Source organism: Schistocerca nitens, chromosome 1 (genome assembly GCF_023898315.1).
Source record: "Schistocerca nitens isolate TAMUIC-IGC-003100 chromosome 1, iqSchNite1.1, whole genome shotgun sequence".
Lineage (NCBI taxonomy): Eukaryota > Metazoa > Arthropoda > Insecta > Orthoptera > Acrididae > Schistocerca > Schistocerca nitens.
Window position 1 is genome coordinate 245,601,015 of NC_064614.1, and position 13,522 is coordinate 245,614,536.

General features: G+C 38.1%; 1 protein-coding gene across 1 annotated transcript in view; it reads right to left on the bottom strand.

The window, feature by feature from the left end:
* The window catches only part of LOC126240001 (uncharacterized), a 103,892-nt gene that overhangs the window by 68,723 nt on the left and 21,647 nt on the right, over positions 1-13,522 (bottom strand). The window contains exon 4 of the mRNA XM_049947901.1: positions 13,044-13,243. Within this exon, the coding sequence (XP_049803858.1) occupies positions 13,044-13,243 (200 nt within the window). The remainder of the gene's footprint in view (positions 1-13,043; positions 13,244-13,522) is intronic.

The window sequence follows — 13,522 nt, forward strand, 5'->3', positions numbered from 1 at the left end:
GTAAGGATGTAGAGGATTATCTCACTAGGGATAAGATAGATACTGCCTACAGGAAAATTAAAGAGACCTTTGGAGAAAAGATAACCACTTGCATGAATATCAAGAGCTCAGATGGAAACCCAGTTCTAAGCAAAGAAGGGAAAGCAGAAAGGTAGAAGAGTATATAGAGGGTCTATACAAGGGAGATGTACTTGAGGGCAATGTTATAGAAATGGAAGAGGATGTAGATGAAGATGAAATGGGAGATATGATACTGCGTGAAGAGTTTGACAGAGCACTGAAAGATCTGAGTCGAAACAAGGCCCCCGGAGTAGACAACATTCCATTAGAATTACTGACAGCCTTGGGAGAGCCAGTCCAGACAAAACTCTACCATCTGGTGAGCAAAATCTATGAGACAGGCGAAATACCCTCAGACTTCAAGAAGAATATAATAATTCCGATCCCAAAGAAAGCAGGTGTTCACAGATGTGAAAATTACCGAACTATCAGTTTAATAAGTCACGGCTGCAAAATACTAACGCAAATTCTTTACAGACGAATGAAAAAACTGGTAGAAGCTGACCTTGGGGAAGATCAGTTTGGATTCCGTAGAAATATGGGAACACGTGAGACAATACTGACCCTACGACTTGTTTTAGAAGCTAGATTAAGAAAAGGCAAACCTACGTTTCTAGCATTTGTAGACTTAGAGAAAGCTTTTGACAATGTTGACTGGAACACTCTCTTTCAAATTCTGAAGGCAGCAGGGGTAAAATACAGGGAGTGAAAGGCTATTTACTATTTGTACAGAAACCAGATGGCAGTTATAAGAGGCGAGGCACATGAAAGGGAAGCAGTGGTTGCGAAGGGAGTGAGACAGGGTTGTAGCCTCTCCCCGATGTTGTTCAATCTGTATATTGAGCAAGCAGTAAAAGAACCAAAAGAAAAATTTGGAGTAGGTATTAAAATCCATGGAGAAGAAATAAAAACTTTGAGGTTTGCCGATGACATTGTAATTCTGTCAGAGACAGCAAAGGACTTGGAAGAGCAGTTGAACGGAATGGACAGTATCATGAAAGGAGGGTATAAGATGAACATCAACAAAAGCAAAATGAGGATAGTGGAATGTAGTCGAATTAAGTCGGGTGATGCTGATGGAATTAGATTAGGAAATGAGACACTTAAAGTAGTAAAGGAATTTTGCTATTTGGGAAGCAAAATAACTGATGATGGTCGAAGTAGAGAGGATATAAAATGTAGACACAATGGCAACGAAGCGTTTCTGAAGAAGAGAAATTTGTTAACATCGAGTATAGATTTAAGTGTCTGGAAGTCGTTTCTGAAAGTATTTGTATGGAGTGTAGCCATGTATGGAAGTGAAACATGGACGATAACTATTTTGGACAAGAAGAGAATAGAAGCTTTCGAAATGTGGCGCTACAGAAGAATGCTGAATATTAGATGGGTAGATCACATAACTAATGAGGAGGTACCGAATAGGATTGGGGAGAAGAGGAGTTTGTGGCACAACTTGACTAGAAGAAGGGATCGGTTGGTAGGAGATGTTCTGAGGCATCAAGGGATCACCAATTTAGTATTGGAGGGCAGCGTGGAGGGTAAAAATCGTAGAGGGAGACCGAGAGATGAATACACTAAGCAGATTCAGAGGGATGTAGGCTGCAGTAGATACTGGGAGATGAAGAAGCCTGCACAGGATAGAGTAGTGTGGAGAGCTGCACCAAACCAGTCTCAGGACTGAAGACCACAACAACAACTGTAAAGAAATTTCCAAACATTTTGCAAGAAATCCTAAATTTTTTTAAAATACTTTTTGAAAATAAACAAAAATTCTTCAGCGAATGCATCCTTGAAGGATTTTCACTCATTACTAAAAATTAAAGGATTTTTTAAGATGTTTTGGAGAATTTTTGGAAGTTTCTTTACAGGAACAATAAATTTAGTATATCTTGTATTATTCAAATATTTCTACCAGATCTTGCATTTTTGCCCAGTTATTCCTCTGTTGCCTTCATTATTTCATTCCTGAAAGCCAGCCATTTATAGGTAAGGTAAAATGGAATTTCTCGTCCAACAAGAACAGTTTCTGTGAAAGAAATTAGTCGAAGAAAGCAAATTTAAGTTATAACTTAGTATGTGACAATTAATCATTACAAACAAATAGCTGAGAATAAGATTTACAATGATCCCTACAGCTGCTATTTGTCATTATCAGCATGGTCCTTTTCTCCACCATGAACAGAGTCTGTTTGTCCCCAACAGCCATTCCTCAAAACACAATACTATAACTGAGGATTGAATATAAATATCCAAAACAGGTCACTTTATGACATGAAATGTTGCAAACTGAAGCAAGGATTTGAAGGGCATAAAGAGCTGTAGGTACTCTATTTGCCAAAACCCTTACATATGCAGACCATTTAAACTGGCAGTCTGCATTCATCCCCCAAAATCTGGTCTCATTTACACATTTTAATAGAGCACCATTGGCTTTTAGACTAGCACCATTGTGTACTTTAATGAATCAGAAGTTCATGCAGTTTGTCTTCATTATGTTTAGCATTAGTCTATTGTCAAATGAATTTTTCTGGACATCTTTTAGTGCATCATTAGCTTTTTTTGGTCCGCTGTGTTGGTGTTTTATTTCTAATCAGTACCTTATGGTTCTGTCATGTGCAAACTGTATTTTTCCTCCAGATTTAACACACTGTGGGAAATCATTAACATAATTTGCAAAAAGGATTCTGCCCAGTATGCTCCCCTTTGGTATAAATATATTAATATATTTTGAGTCTGACAAACATTTTACTACTAAGCTTCTTGAGATATGTGAAATTTTAACTCGCTGCACTCTGTTTTTTAAATAAGACTCAAACTACTTACTTACCACACCTGTTATTCATAATATTTCCACTTTATGTAATAGGAGTCTGTACTCATCAGTATCAAAAGTGTTCGACAGATCCAAGAAGATACCAGTTACATGGTAGCCTTTGCCCAATGCTTCAAGAACTACTTTTTTAAACTGTGATATAGCAGACTCTGTGCCTTTTTTGGGCCTACAACCAAATTGTTCATTGATAAGATGATTATATTTGTTTAGGCAGTTCATTAACCTATTTTCCTTCATTGCTTGCATTATCTTAGTATTGGAAAATTGTACTGCAAATGCACTGTAGTTTTTTACATTTTCCACCTTACCTTTCTTAAGTAAAGGTAGTACTCTAATTTGTTTTAGGTATTTGGCAAAGCACCCAGATCTGAATGATAAATTTCTCCTAGTTGTTGGCACGAGTACCATAAGTTTTCTGGCAAGTCCCTAATAAATAGAACTACAGACTCTGGAAATTGCTGCTGTAATTTCTTAGTAATGCTGCTGAAGTATGTATTCATAATCAGTTCTTTGGATGACGTATTTGTACATCATTATTTCTAATTTGTGAATTCAGGTGTTTTCTCCTGAAATCTCTTGTCTCTCACTTGATTATGTTCCAGGATAAGTAGGTGTAGGCCACAGCCATTAGGCTTGGGGCAGTGCTCATTGCTGTGTCCATGAGCTCAGTGTTGTTGAGCCCTGCATGTAATATCATCAACCTATAGCCAATATACATAGTGTTGAGCCAGATACTTCACACTAGAAAGGTCCCAGTGGGAATGATGCAGGAGTGACAAGATATGAGAGTGCAGAACCTCCATGAAGCACCACTTGACATTGATGGTAATCTAGATTCAATACTGAGACATCTTTGAAAAAATACACATATGGCATGGCAAAAAGAAACAACGAAGTTTCTGGGAGTCTGCTCCAGGAAGGGCCTGAGGCCACCTGGTTTGTACAAAATAGCAAACCCGTTTCTAGAGTGGATTTTGATGGGTGTCTGCTGTGACATCTCTGGAAATGATGGAAAACTCTTCCACTGACAGTTCCAACTGTGAATCAATGTGAAAGCAAACATTTTCTTATTTATCAAAGTCCTAATAGGGAACAGTGATAATGGATCTGCATTCTCTTGCTAGACTGATGTATGATAATAGATGGGATATTGGTAATTTGATAAGAAAAGAGCCCAGCATCATAATCTTCAAGATGTCTGTCTGTTCATGCAACTTTGACTTAGGGTCATGATCTTTAACCAATGAAATCAAGCATATTGTTGCCATAAAGGAAAATGCTAAACTTTTGGAGACTAAAGTTAACTGTATGTACTTCCTTCTCTATGTGGTAGTAATTTTCTTGTGCCATGGTGAGAATGTTAGAGGCAAGTGTGATAGACCATTCTGATCTGTTTGGGTATTTATGTAACAGAATGGCCCCAACACAATAGGGTGACACATCCACGGCCAGTACTAGCACGAATGAGGCTAATACAAGGTCAGATGAGGATTAGCTTGAAGCCATTGGTACAACTTAAGAAATACTTGGTGTCAATCCATGGATCCTTAGAAACAAACAGAGAAATACATTTTCTCCACAACTGATTCAAAGTTGGACTACTGTGAAATTTGGGTCATAAATTGGGCATAAAACGTAACTCTGACCATAAAACCCTTCAGGTCCTTCATGTTCGTCAGTGCAGGAATATGGGAATGATAGAAACAAGGCTTTCATGACTGGATGACATTGTTGCTGGTAAATCTTTCGGGATATACGGTCCTGGTACACAGAACTCTCCTGTTCCGAACATTTCATTCAGAACTGTGCTGGACATCTTCAGAAGTGTTGCTTCCCTCTCGCGTTTAGCTGGCTGATGAGTTGCACATCTGTGAGTGATATATATACTGTAGGAAAAGGAGTGTAGCCAGAGCTGCACGTGATAAGCAGAGATGATCCTCGTCCAAGATAAAACTTAACTATCCACATCCTTTCGTCTTTCCCTCTCCTTCCCTCTTTCCTGATGAGGCAACAGTTTGTTGCGAAAGCTTGAATTTTGTGTGTATATTTGTGTTTGTTTGTGTGTCTATCGACCTGCCAGCACTTTTGTTTGGTAAGTCTCATCATCTTTCTTTTTAGATATATATATATATATATATATATATATATATATATATATATATATATATATATATATATATATATATATATATATATATATATATATATATATATATATCGTGGCGGCGCACCAGCGGACACGCACATCTAGAAACCCAGTGTGCACGTCTGGGATAACACTCCGCTGGCACTGTGAAAATATTCTAAGTCCAAGCTACTGCATATACTATATAACTTACCAAACGAAAGCGCGGCCATGTTGATAGACACACAAACAAACACAAACATACACACAAAATTCAAGCTTTCGCAACCAACGGTTGCTTCATTAGGAAAGAGGGAAAGATGAAAGGATGTGGGTTTTAAGGGAGAGGGGAAGGAGTCATTCCAATCCCGGGAGCGGAAAGACTTACCTTAGGGGGAAAAAAGAACAGGTATACACTTGCACACACACACATATTCATCCGCACATACACAGACACAAGCAGACGTTTGTAAAGGCAAAGAGTTTGGGCAGAGATGTCAGTCGAAGTGGAAGTACAGAGGCAAAGATGTTGTTGAATGACAGGTGAGGTATGAGCGGCGGCAACTTGAAATTAGCGGAGGTTGAGGCCTGGTGGGTAACGGGAAGAGAGGATATATTGAAGGGCAAGTTCCCATCCCCGGAGTTCTGACAGTTTGGTGTTAGTGGGAAGTATCCAGATAACCCGGACGGTGTAACACTGTGCCAAGATGTGCTTGCCGTGCACAAAGGCATGTTTAGCCACAGGGTGATCCTCATTACCAACAAACACTGTCTGCCTGTGTCCATTCATGCAAATGGACAGTTTGTTGCTGGTCATTCCCACATAGAAAGCTTCACAGTGTAGGCAGGTCAGTTGGTAAATCACGTGGGTGCTTTCACACGTGGCTCTGCCTTTGATCGTGTACACCTTCTGGGTTACAGGACTGGAGTAGGTGGTGGTGGGAGGGTGCATGGGACAGGTTTTACACCGGGGGCGGTTACAAGGGTAGGAGCCAGAGGGTAGGGAAGGCGGTTTGGGGATTTCATAGGGATGAACCAAGAGGTTACGAAGGTTAGGTGGACGGTGGAAAGACACTCTTGGTGGAGTGGGGAGGATTTCATGAAGGATGGATCTCATTTCAGGGGAGGATTTGAGGAAGTCGTATCCCTGCTGGAGAGCCACATTCAGAGTCTGATCCAGTCCCGGAAAATATCCTGTCACAAGTGTGGCACTTTTGGGGTTATTCTGTGGGTGGTTTTGGGTTTGAGGGGATGAGGAAGTGGCTCTGGTTATTTGCTTCTGTACCAGGTCGGGAGGGTAGTTGCGGGATGCGAAAGCTGTTATCAGGTTGTTGGTGTAATGGTTCAGGGATTCCGGACTGCAGCAGATTCGTTTGCCATGAAGACCTAGGCTGTAGGGAAGGGACCGTTTGATATGGAATGGGTGGCAGCTGTCATAATAGAGGTACTGTTGCTTGTTGGTGGGTTTGATGTGGACGGATGTGTGAAGCTGGCTATTGGACAGATGGAGGTCAACGTCGAGGAAAGTGGCATGGGATTTGGAGTAGGACCAGGTGAATCTGATGGAACCAATGGACTTGAGGTTGGAGAGGAAATTCTGGAGTTCTTCTTCACTGTGAGTCCAGATCATGTAGATGTCATCAATAAATCTGTACCAAACTTTGGGTTGGCAGTCCTGGGTAACCATGAAGGCTTCCTCTAAGTGACCTATAAATAGGTTGGCGTACGAGGGGGCCATCCTGGTACCCATGGCTGTTCCCTTTAATTGTTGGTATGTCTGGCCTTCGAAAGTGAAGAAGTTGTGAGTCAGGATGAAGCTGGCTAAGGTAATGAGGAAAGAGGTTTTATGTAGGGTGGCAGGTGATCAGCGTGAAAGGATTTGCTCCATCGCAGCGAGGCCCTGGACGTGCGGAATATTTGTGTATATGGAAGTGGTATTAATGGTTAAAAGAATGGTTTCCGGGGGTAACAGATTGGGTAAGGATTCCAGGCGTTCGAGAAAGTGGTTGGTGTCTTTGATGAAGGATGGGAGACTGCATGTAATGGGGTGGTGTTGATCAACAACATTATATAGTTCGTTGTCATAGATATAATTTTTGTTTCAGGAAAGTTCACTTTGTGAATTCCACGCTGAAAAACATGCTCTGCTACTGCTGATTTGTCTATTTTCCCTAGTCAGTAAAGACTTTTGTGTTCCTTTAGCCATGTATTCAAGCTTCTCTTGGTTGTTCCAATATAAACTGTATCACACATACATGGAATTTTATATACATCACATGCTGACAGAGGAGGGCTTTTATCCTTCACTGATTGGAGTACTTCATCTACTTTCTATGTGGTCTAAAAACTGGTCTAATGTCATGTTTCTGTAAAATCTTTCCAATCTGATCTGTTACTTTTTTAATAAAAGGGAGAGAGACTATTCTTTCCTTGTTTTTTGTGCTTGTCAGCCTTCTGTTATTTGAGCATAGAATTCTGTTCACTTCTTTCTCTGAGAAGCAATTTTTCTTGAAAGCCTGATTTAGAAGTTTTAATTCAGCATGCACATATTCTGGCAAGAAAACACCTTTGGCTCTATTGGCAAGACTTTTAATGACACTGCTTCTTTGTTGTGTATAGTGATTAGAGTTCTTATGTAAATATCTGACCATGTGCATTACTTTTTGAAAAATCTTATGTTCCAAACTTCCATTGGTCTGCCTCATTACTAAAACATCCAGGGAAGGTATTTTGTTGCCATTTCCAATTTATATGGCGAATTGGATTTTTGGATATATTATTTAGAAAACCAAAGAATTCATCCAAAGCTATTTTATCATGCATCCAGACCAAAAATGTGTCATCAATAAACCAATATAAGCCAGATGGTTTCTTATATGCATTTTCTGAAGCTGACTGTTTGAATTTCTACATATAGAAATTAGCTGTAGAAGGATCTAAAGTGTTACCCATTGCTACACTATCAAGTTCTTCATAAAATTCATCATCCCACTGGAAGTAAAGTAATAACTGAAAAGAGCAGACAAATCTCCAGGAAAAATATCCATTCTAATTGTCATAGCTTCACTGACTGGGATCATAGTGAATAAAGACACTATAGTGAAACCAACATTTCTCACTCCTGAAGATATCCTTGTCAGTTTATATTGAAACAACCAAGAGAAGTGTGAATACATGGCTAAAGGAAAACAAAAGTATTTGCCAACTAGGGAAAATAGACAAATCAGAAGTAGCAGAGCATGCTCTTAACCCAGGAAGTCACAAAGTGAATATTTCTGAAACAAAAATTTTATCTATGATAACAAATTATTATCCACAGCTATGTAGAGAAGCCATTAAATTATATAAACATATGGTTACTTTTAATAGGAAAGAAGAGACCATGAAACTTTGTGACATATGGACAGTAGTTCTGCAGAATTGCTAAACAGTTTTTATCTTTGACAAGTTGACAATTGATAGTTAAGTTTTATCTTTGACAAGGATCATTTCTGCTTATCACATGTAAGTCTTGCCACACCCCTTTTTCTACAGTATGTATGTTGATCTCTGACACCCAACCAATCAGTCAGCAAGACTCAATGGAGAAGCAACACCTCTAAAGATGTCTAGCATAATTATGGATGAAACATTAAGAACAGGAGAGTTATACCCAAAAAGCTTTATTTGCAGAAATATGGGAAATGGCTGCCACATTCTCTGACATCATTTTGAGGGCATCTCTGTTAAGGATAAATTCTATGTACTTATTGGAAGGCTGAAACAAAGAGCATTTTGACAAATTATATTTTAATCTAGCTTGCAGAAGTGAAGAAAAATACTCAAAGAGGATTTGACATATCTCCCACCAAAGTCCATCCTGTGATCACCATATCAACCAGATAATTGACAGTTTGTGGAATACTGGCAACACATTGTTTTAAAAATTTCTGGAACACTGTTGATGCACTAGCAATGATGAAATGTATTTGTTATACTGATACAGGCCAAAAGGAGTGTTTAACAGCAGAATAGCTTTGGAAGTATCATTCCAAGTAAGTTGGAAATAAACTTATTAAAGGCTGGTCTTAAGAGAAATATGGACCACTGACTGACCTCGAAAAAATTCATCAGGACATGGAACACGTATTGCTTCGCAACAAACTGAGCATTTACTGTATTTCTGAAGTCCCCAAAAGTGCTTAACACACTGGTTTGTGAACAATGAATGAAGGTAATGACCATCTGCTATGAGGAATTGGGGACAGTATTTTCATTCCTCTAAGCTATCAAGTTCTACTATAACTTTATGGTGCAATGCTAAAGGTATGAGACAGACTTTGAAAAATTTCAATACTGCTGGCTTTTTAATGAAATGTTGGTGAAAAAAACCCATTCTGAAGCCTGGAGAAGACAATGGAGTATATTGGAGGTGCAAAGAATGCACTTGTGTACGTGGAACAGTGTTCTAAACTGATTTGACTGAGTGTTGGATAGAAAACCCAAAGGCTGTATATGTATTTGGGTCAAATGTATTTTCCGCTGATGATTGTGTTAGTACAAAGAAATGAAGGGTTCTGGTTAGTTGCTTATACATTATTTCCAAAACTCCCTGATCAAGTATTAGAATTTCATAATGAACGTAAGTCCACAGCTTAGCTGCCACTGATTTTGAAGGTGGAGACCACAGTCAGAGACGTATAGGCTGATTAATAATTGAGACAGCGGCCGCAGTATCAAAAAGCAATAAAATGACAATACAACAAGCATTTGCTGACAACAAAAGACAGCACTGTACCTTTGAATTTGTGATGTCATTTATTTGCATTGGCCCATTCGACTGCCAACAGCATGGCCATCAGCTATCTGACCTTGGTGAAAACATTGTTGATGGACATTGTGATGTGGGTAACTACATCTAACATGTATAGAAAAACAATCAGGACACCTATGTAGTCTGCTGAAATTCCATTAAGGCCGGGAGGAAAAATTGTTATGATGAGTTTGATTCCTGTCCAGTCAAGGGGGAGCCACTCTACTATCAACTGGACTGTGTGACATTTCTGCAATTTCACCATCATTTGCCAATTGGGATGCCAGTTCTGATACTTCACAGTCTGTGGAAATGACAGCCAGAGCTGCTTGAGAAATCTCAAATGCCGTACAAATATACAAAACTTCAGCTAAAGAAGGATCTGACTGCCATAAAACTTGAGCATGTGCTTCACCCTCCAGTGCAAATCTAATCACCACACCATGTATTACTGATTCTGTATTTGACAGTCCATAAGAACACACAAACTTCTATTTTCTGCTCTTACCCTGTAGATCTGCAGTCCATGATGCATAACTGTCTGATGTTGCCTTACAACATTGAAGAAACTCTAAATGAGCAGCCACCAGATGCATTTTTGTCACAAAATGTTAAATCCAGTGACTAGTGGTGATGGTCAGCATTGATGGATCAGTGACAGAGGCCAATTTTTACACAAGATAATATAGCTATGAGTTTGTAGTTAATAGAAAGGCTTGTTGTCACTCAGGACACTTATGGTCAGGTTTATAGATAATAGAAAAACTTTTTGTCACTCTGGCACTTAAGGTCACTTTCCTTGAAATGAAGTGCTAAAGGCTTTCGATACACTCCCCAGTCCTCCTGAGTTTCACTTAATGGCTGGAAAGCTGAAATGCCAGAAGCAGTTGTAGACATGCTGGACTCATCTACTGCTTTATGAACTCATGCTGCCGTTGAAATTTGTTGTTTCCTGAGCTCAGAAAACTGCCTTGCCATCATGGATAAACACTCATCAAAACAGCTTGACAAGTCCTTTTCCTGCATGAAATGAGTTTCAGTTCCAAAAAATCTTCATCACCACTGTTGTGAGTCTGCTTCTTCAACAGTACAGATTTCATGAAACACAAATTAAAGTTAAATCAAATAAAATAATAGTGCCCAAAGACAAAAGACTTCTGGAGGTGAATACCTCATCATCAATAGTACTCGGAAAGTTTGTTGAATGATTCACATGTCTGTCTTGGGGAACTGTTTGTAGGTTTCATTGGGAAGCACTCAGTTATGAACCATGAAGTGCAGCATCATTGTAAATAAGCACACTGGAGAGCTTGCTATAAACTAGCTGGATAAGAAGTGGAACAGTGGAATTCTATGGTAGTCCTTAAATCGGCCACATGTGTTTTACAATGTGACCTTGTGCTGGCAGATGTATCCTTTCATGCTGCACCACGACTGATGGCTTTGTCAGATACATTCATAATTATATCGCTTGATCCCTCGGTATGTCTGGTAGTATTAAAAGCGTAACCTTCCTGACAGTTTGTCATGAAGAAATCAGTAAGTCAATGTGTATAATGTAGCATTCTTTCTCAACAATTCTCTCAAATACATTTTGTACACTATACGTATTAGTGAGCTCAAGTGATGTTATCTTTCTTACATTTATATATTCAGAAAGTTAAAAAGATTATTGAGAGATCCTGGCAGCATAATCTATCAGTAAAACATAATCATATTATTTATAATTGAAAAATAACCAAATGCAATAGATTAACTTTATAAAATATTCGAAAAGAACTTCTCTCTTCTGACTGCCTTATCCAAAATTCTTGAATAAGTAATGTATTGTAGAGTAGCTTCACACCTTTGTAAAAATAAAGTTTTAACAAAATGTCAGTTTGGTTTCCAGAAAGGTTTTTCAACGGAAAATGCTATATATACTTTCACTAATGAAATATTAAATGCTCTGAGTAGCCGGAAGTCACCCATTGGGATTTTTTGTGATCTCTCAAAGACTTTTCATTGTGTAAATCATGGAATACTTCTAGATGTATGAATGGGACAGTGCTCAAATGGTTTAAATCATATGTAACTGGAAGAGTGCCGAAAGTTGAAATAAGCAGTTAATATGCAAAAAAAACTGGTGATTTCTCAAACTGGGAAAATGTTCGGTCTTGGGTCCTCTGCTGTTCTTAATATACATTAATGACTTGCCATTCTATATTCACGAAGATGCAAAGCTGGTACTTTTTGCCAATGATACAAGTATAGCTGTCACACCCAACAGACAAGAATTAACTGGTGAAATTTTAAACAATGTTTTTCAGAAAATCATTAAGTGGTTCACTGCAAATGGGCTCTCATTAAACTTTGACAAAACACAGTACATACAGTTTCACACAGTAAATGGAATGACACCATTTATAAATATAGACTTTGATCAGAAATCGGTAACTAAGGTAGTAATTTCAAAATTTCTAGATGTATGCATTGATGAGGGGTTGAACTGGAAAAAACACACTGATGATCTGCTGAAACATTTGAGTACAGCTACTTATGCTATTAGGGTCATTGCAAATTTTGGCGATATACATCTCAGTAAATTAGCTTAGCACACCTATTTTCATTCTCTGCTTTTGTATGGCATTATATTCTGGGGTAACTCATCATTTGAGTAAAAGAGTGTTCATTGCAAAAAAGCATGTAATCAGAATAATTGCTGGAGCTCATCCCAGATCATCCTGCAGACACTTATTTAAAGAACTAGAGATCTTCACTGTAGCCTCACAATATATATATATTCACTTATGAAATTTGTTATTAACAATATGAATGAATTCAAAAGTAATAGCAGTGTACATGGCTACAATACTAGGAGAAAGGATGATCTTCACTACTCAAGGTTAAATCTAACTTTGGCTCAGAAGGGGGTAAATTATGCAGCCAAAAAAGTCTTTAGTCACTTACCTAATAGCATTAAAAGTCTGACATATAGCATTTAAAAGGAAATTAAAAGAATTTCTTAATGGCAACTCCTTCTACTCATTAGATGAATTTTTGGATATAGTAAGTGGGTAATTTCCCATGTTATATTTTGTGTAATGTAATACCTTGTATAGACACCTTTTATTAACCTGACACATTCCACATCATTACGAAGTGACATATTCATCATCTATGGAACAAGTACTAATCTAATCTAATCTAATCATATACCATCGAAGACGTACATTCAACGAGTCATTGCACACCTTTTATACTTATGGATTATTACATCCTTTGAGTCAGTTTCTGTGAAAAGTTCTACACAGAAGTCAACAGTCTGTCTTAGCACAAATATCTCTCCATTTTGAAGAGCATCAAGGGCTGTTTTAAATGATGATTTGCAAAAGCTGAGAATCTCTGCTTCTGGTATGTCATTAGCCCTCAAAATTCTCATCATCTTGAAAGCCTGTGTGATGAAAATGGTGAATGTACCAAATAAAAATTCAAATGTAGTAATGTAGTATTACTTTAGTTATGAAATTTTATTATGATAATAAAAGAAATCTATTTACAACATTACAATTCAGTATATTATGAGTTAAAGAAGCACATGGAAAATAAAAGTGTTAAAAGCAATACTTCACATATCTCTTTCTAGAGAAGTCCAATGCACCTTGATGATAAATTTTGCTACATCTAGACAATTATTAGTGATCTTAGTCTATATGTGTACATATTCAAAGAG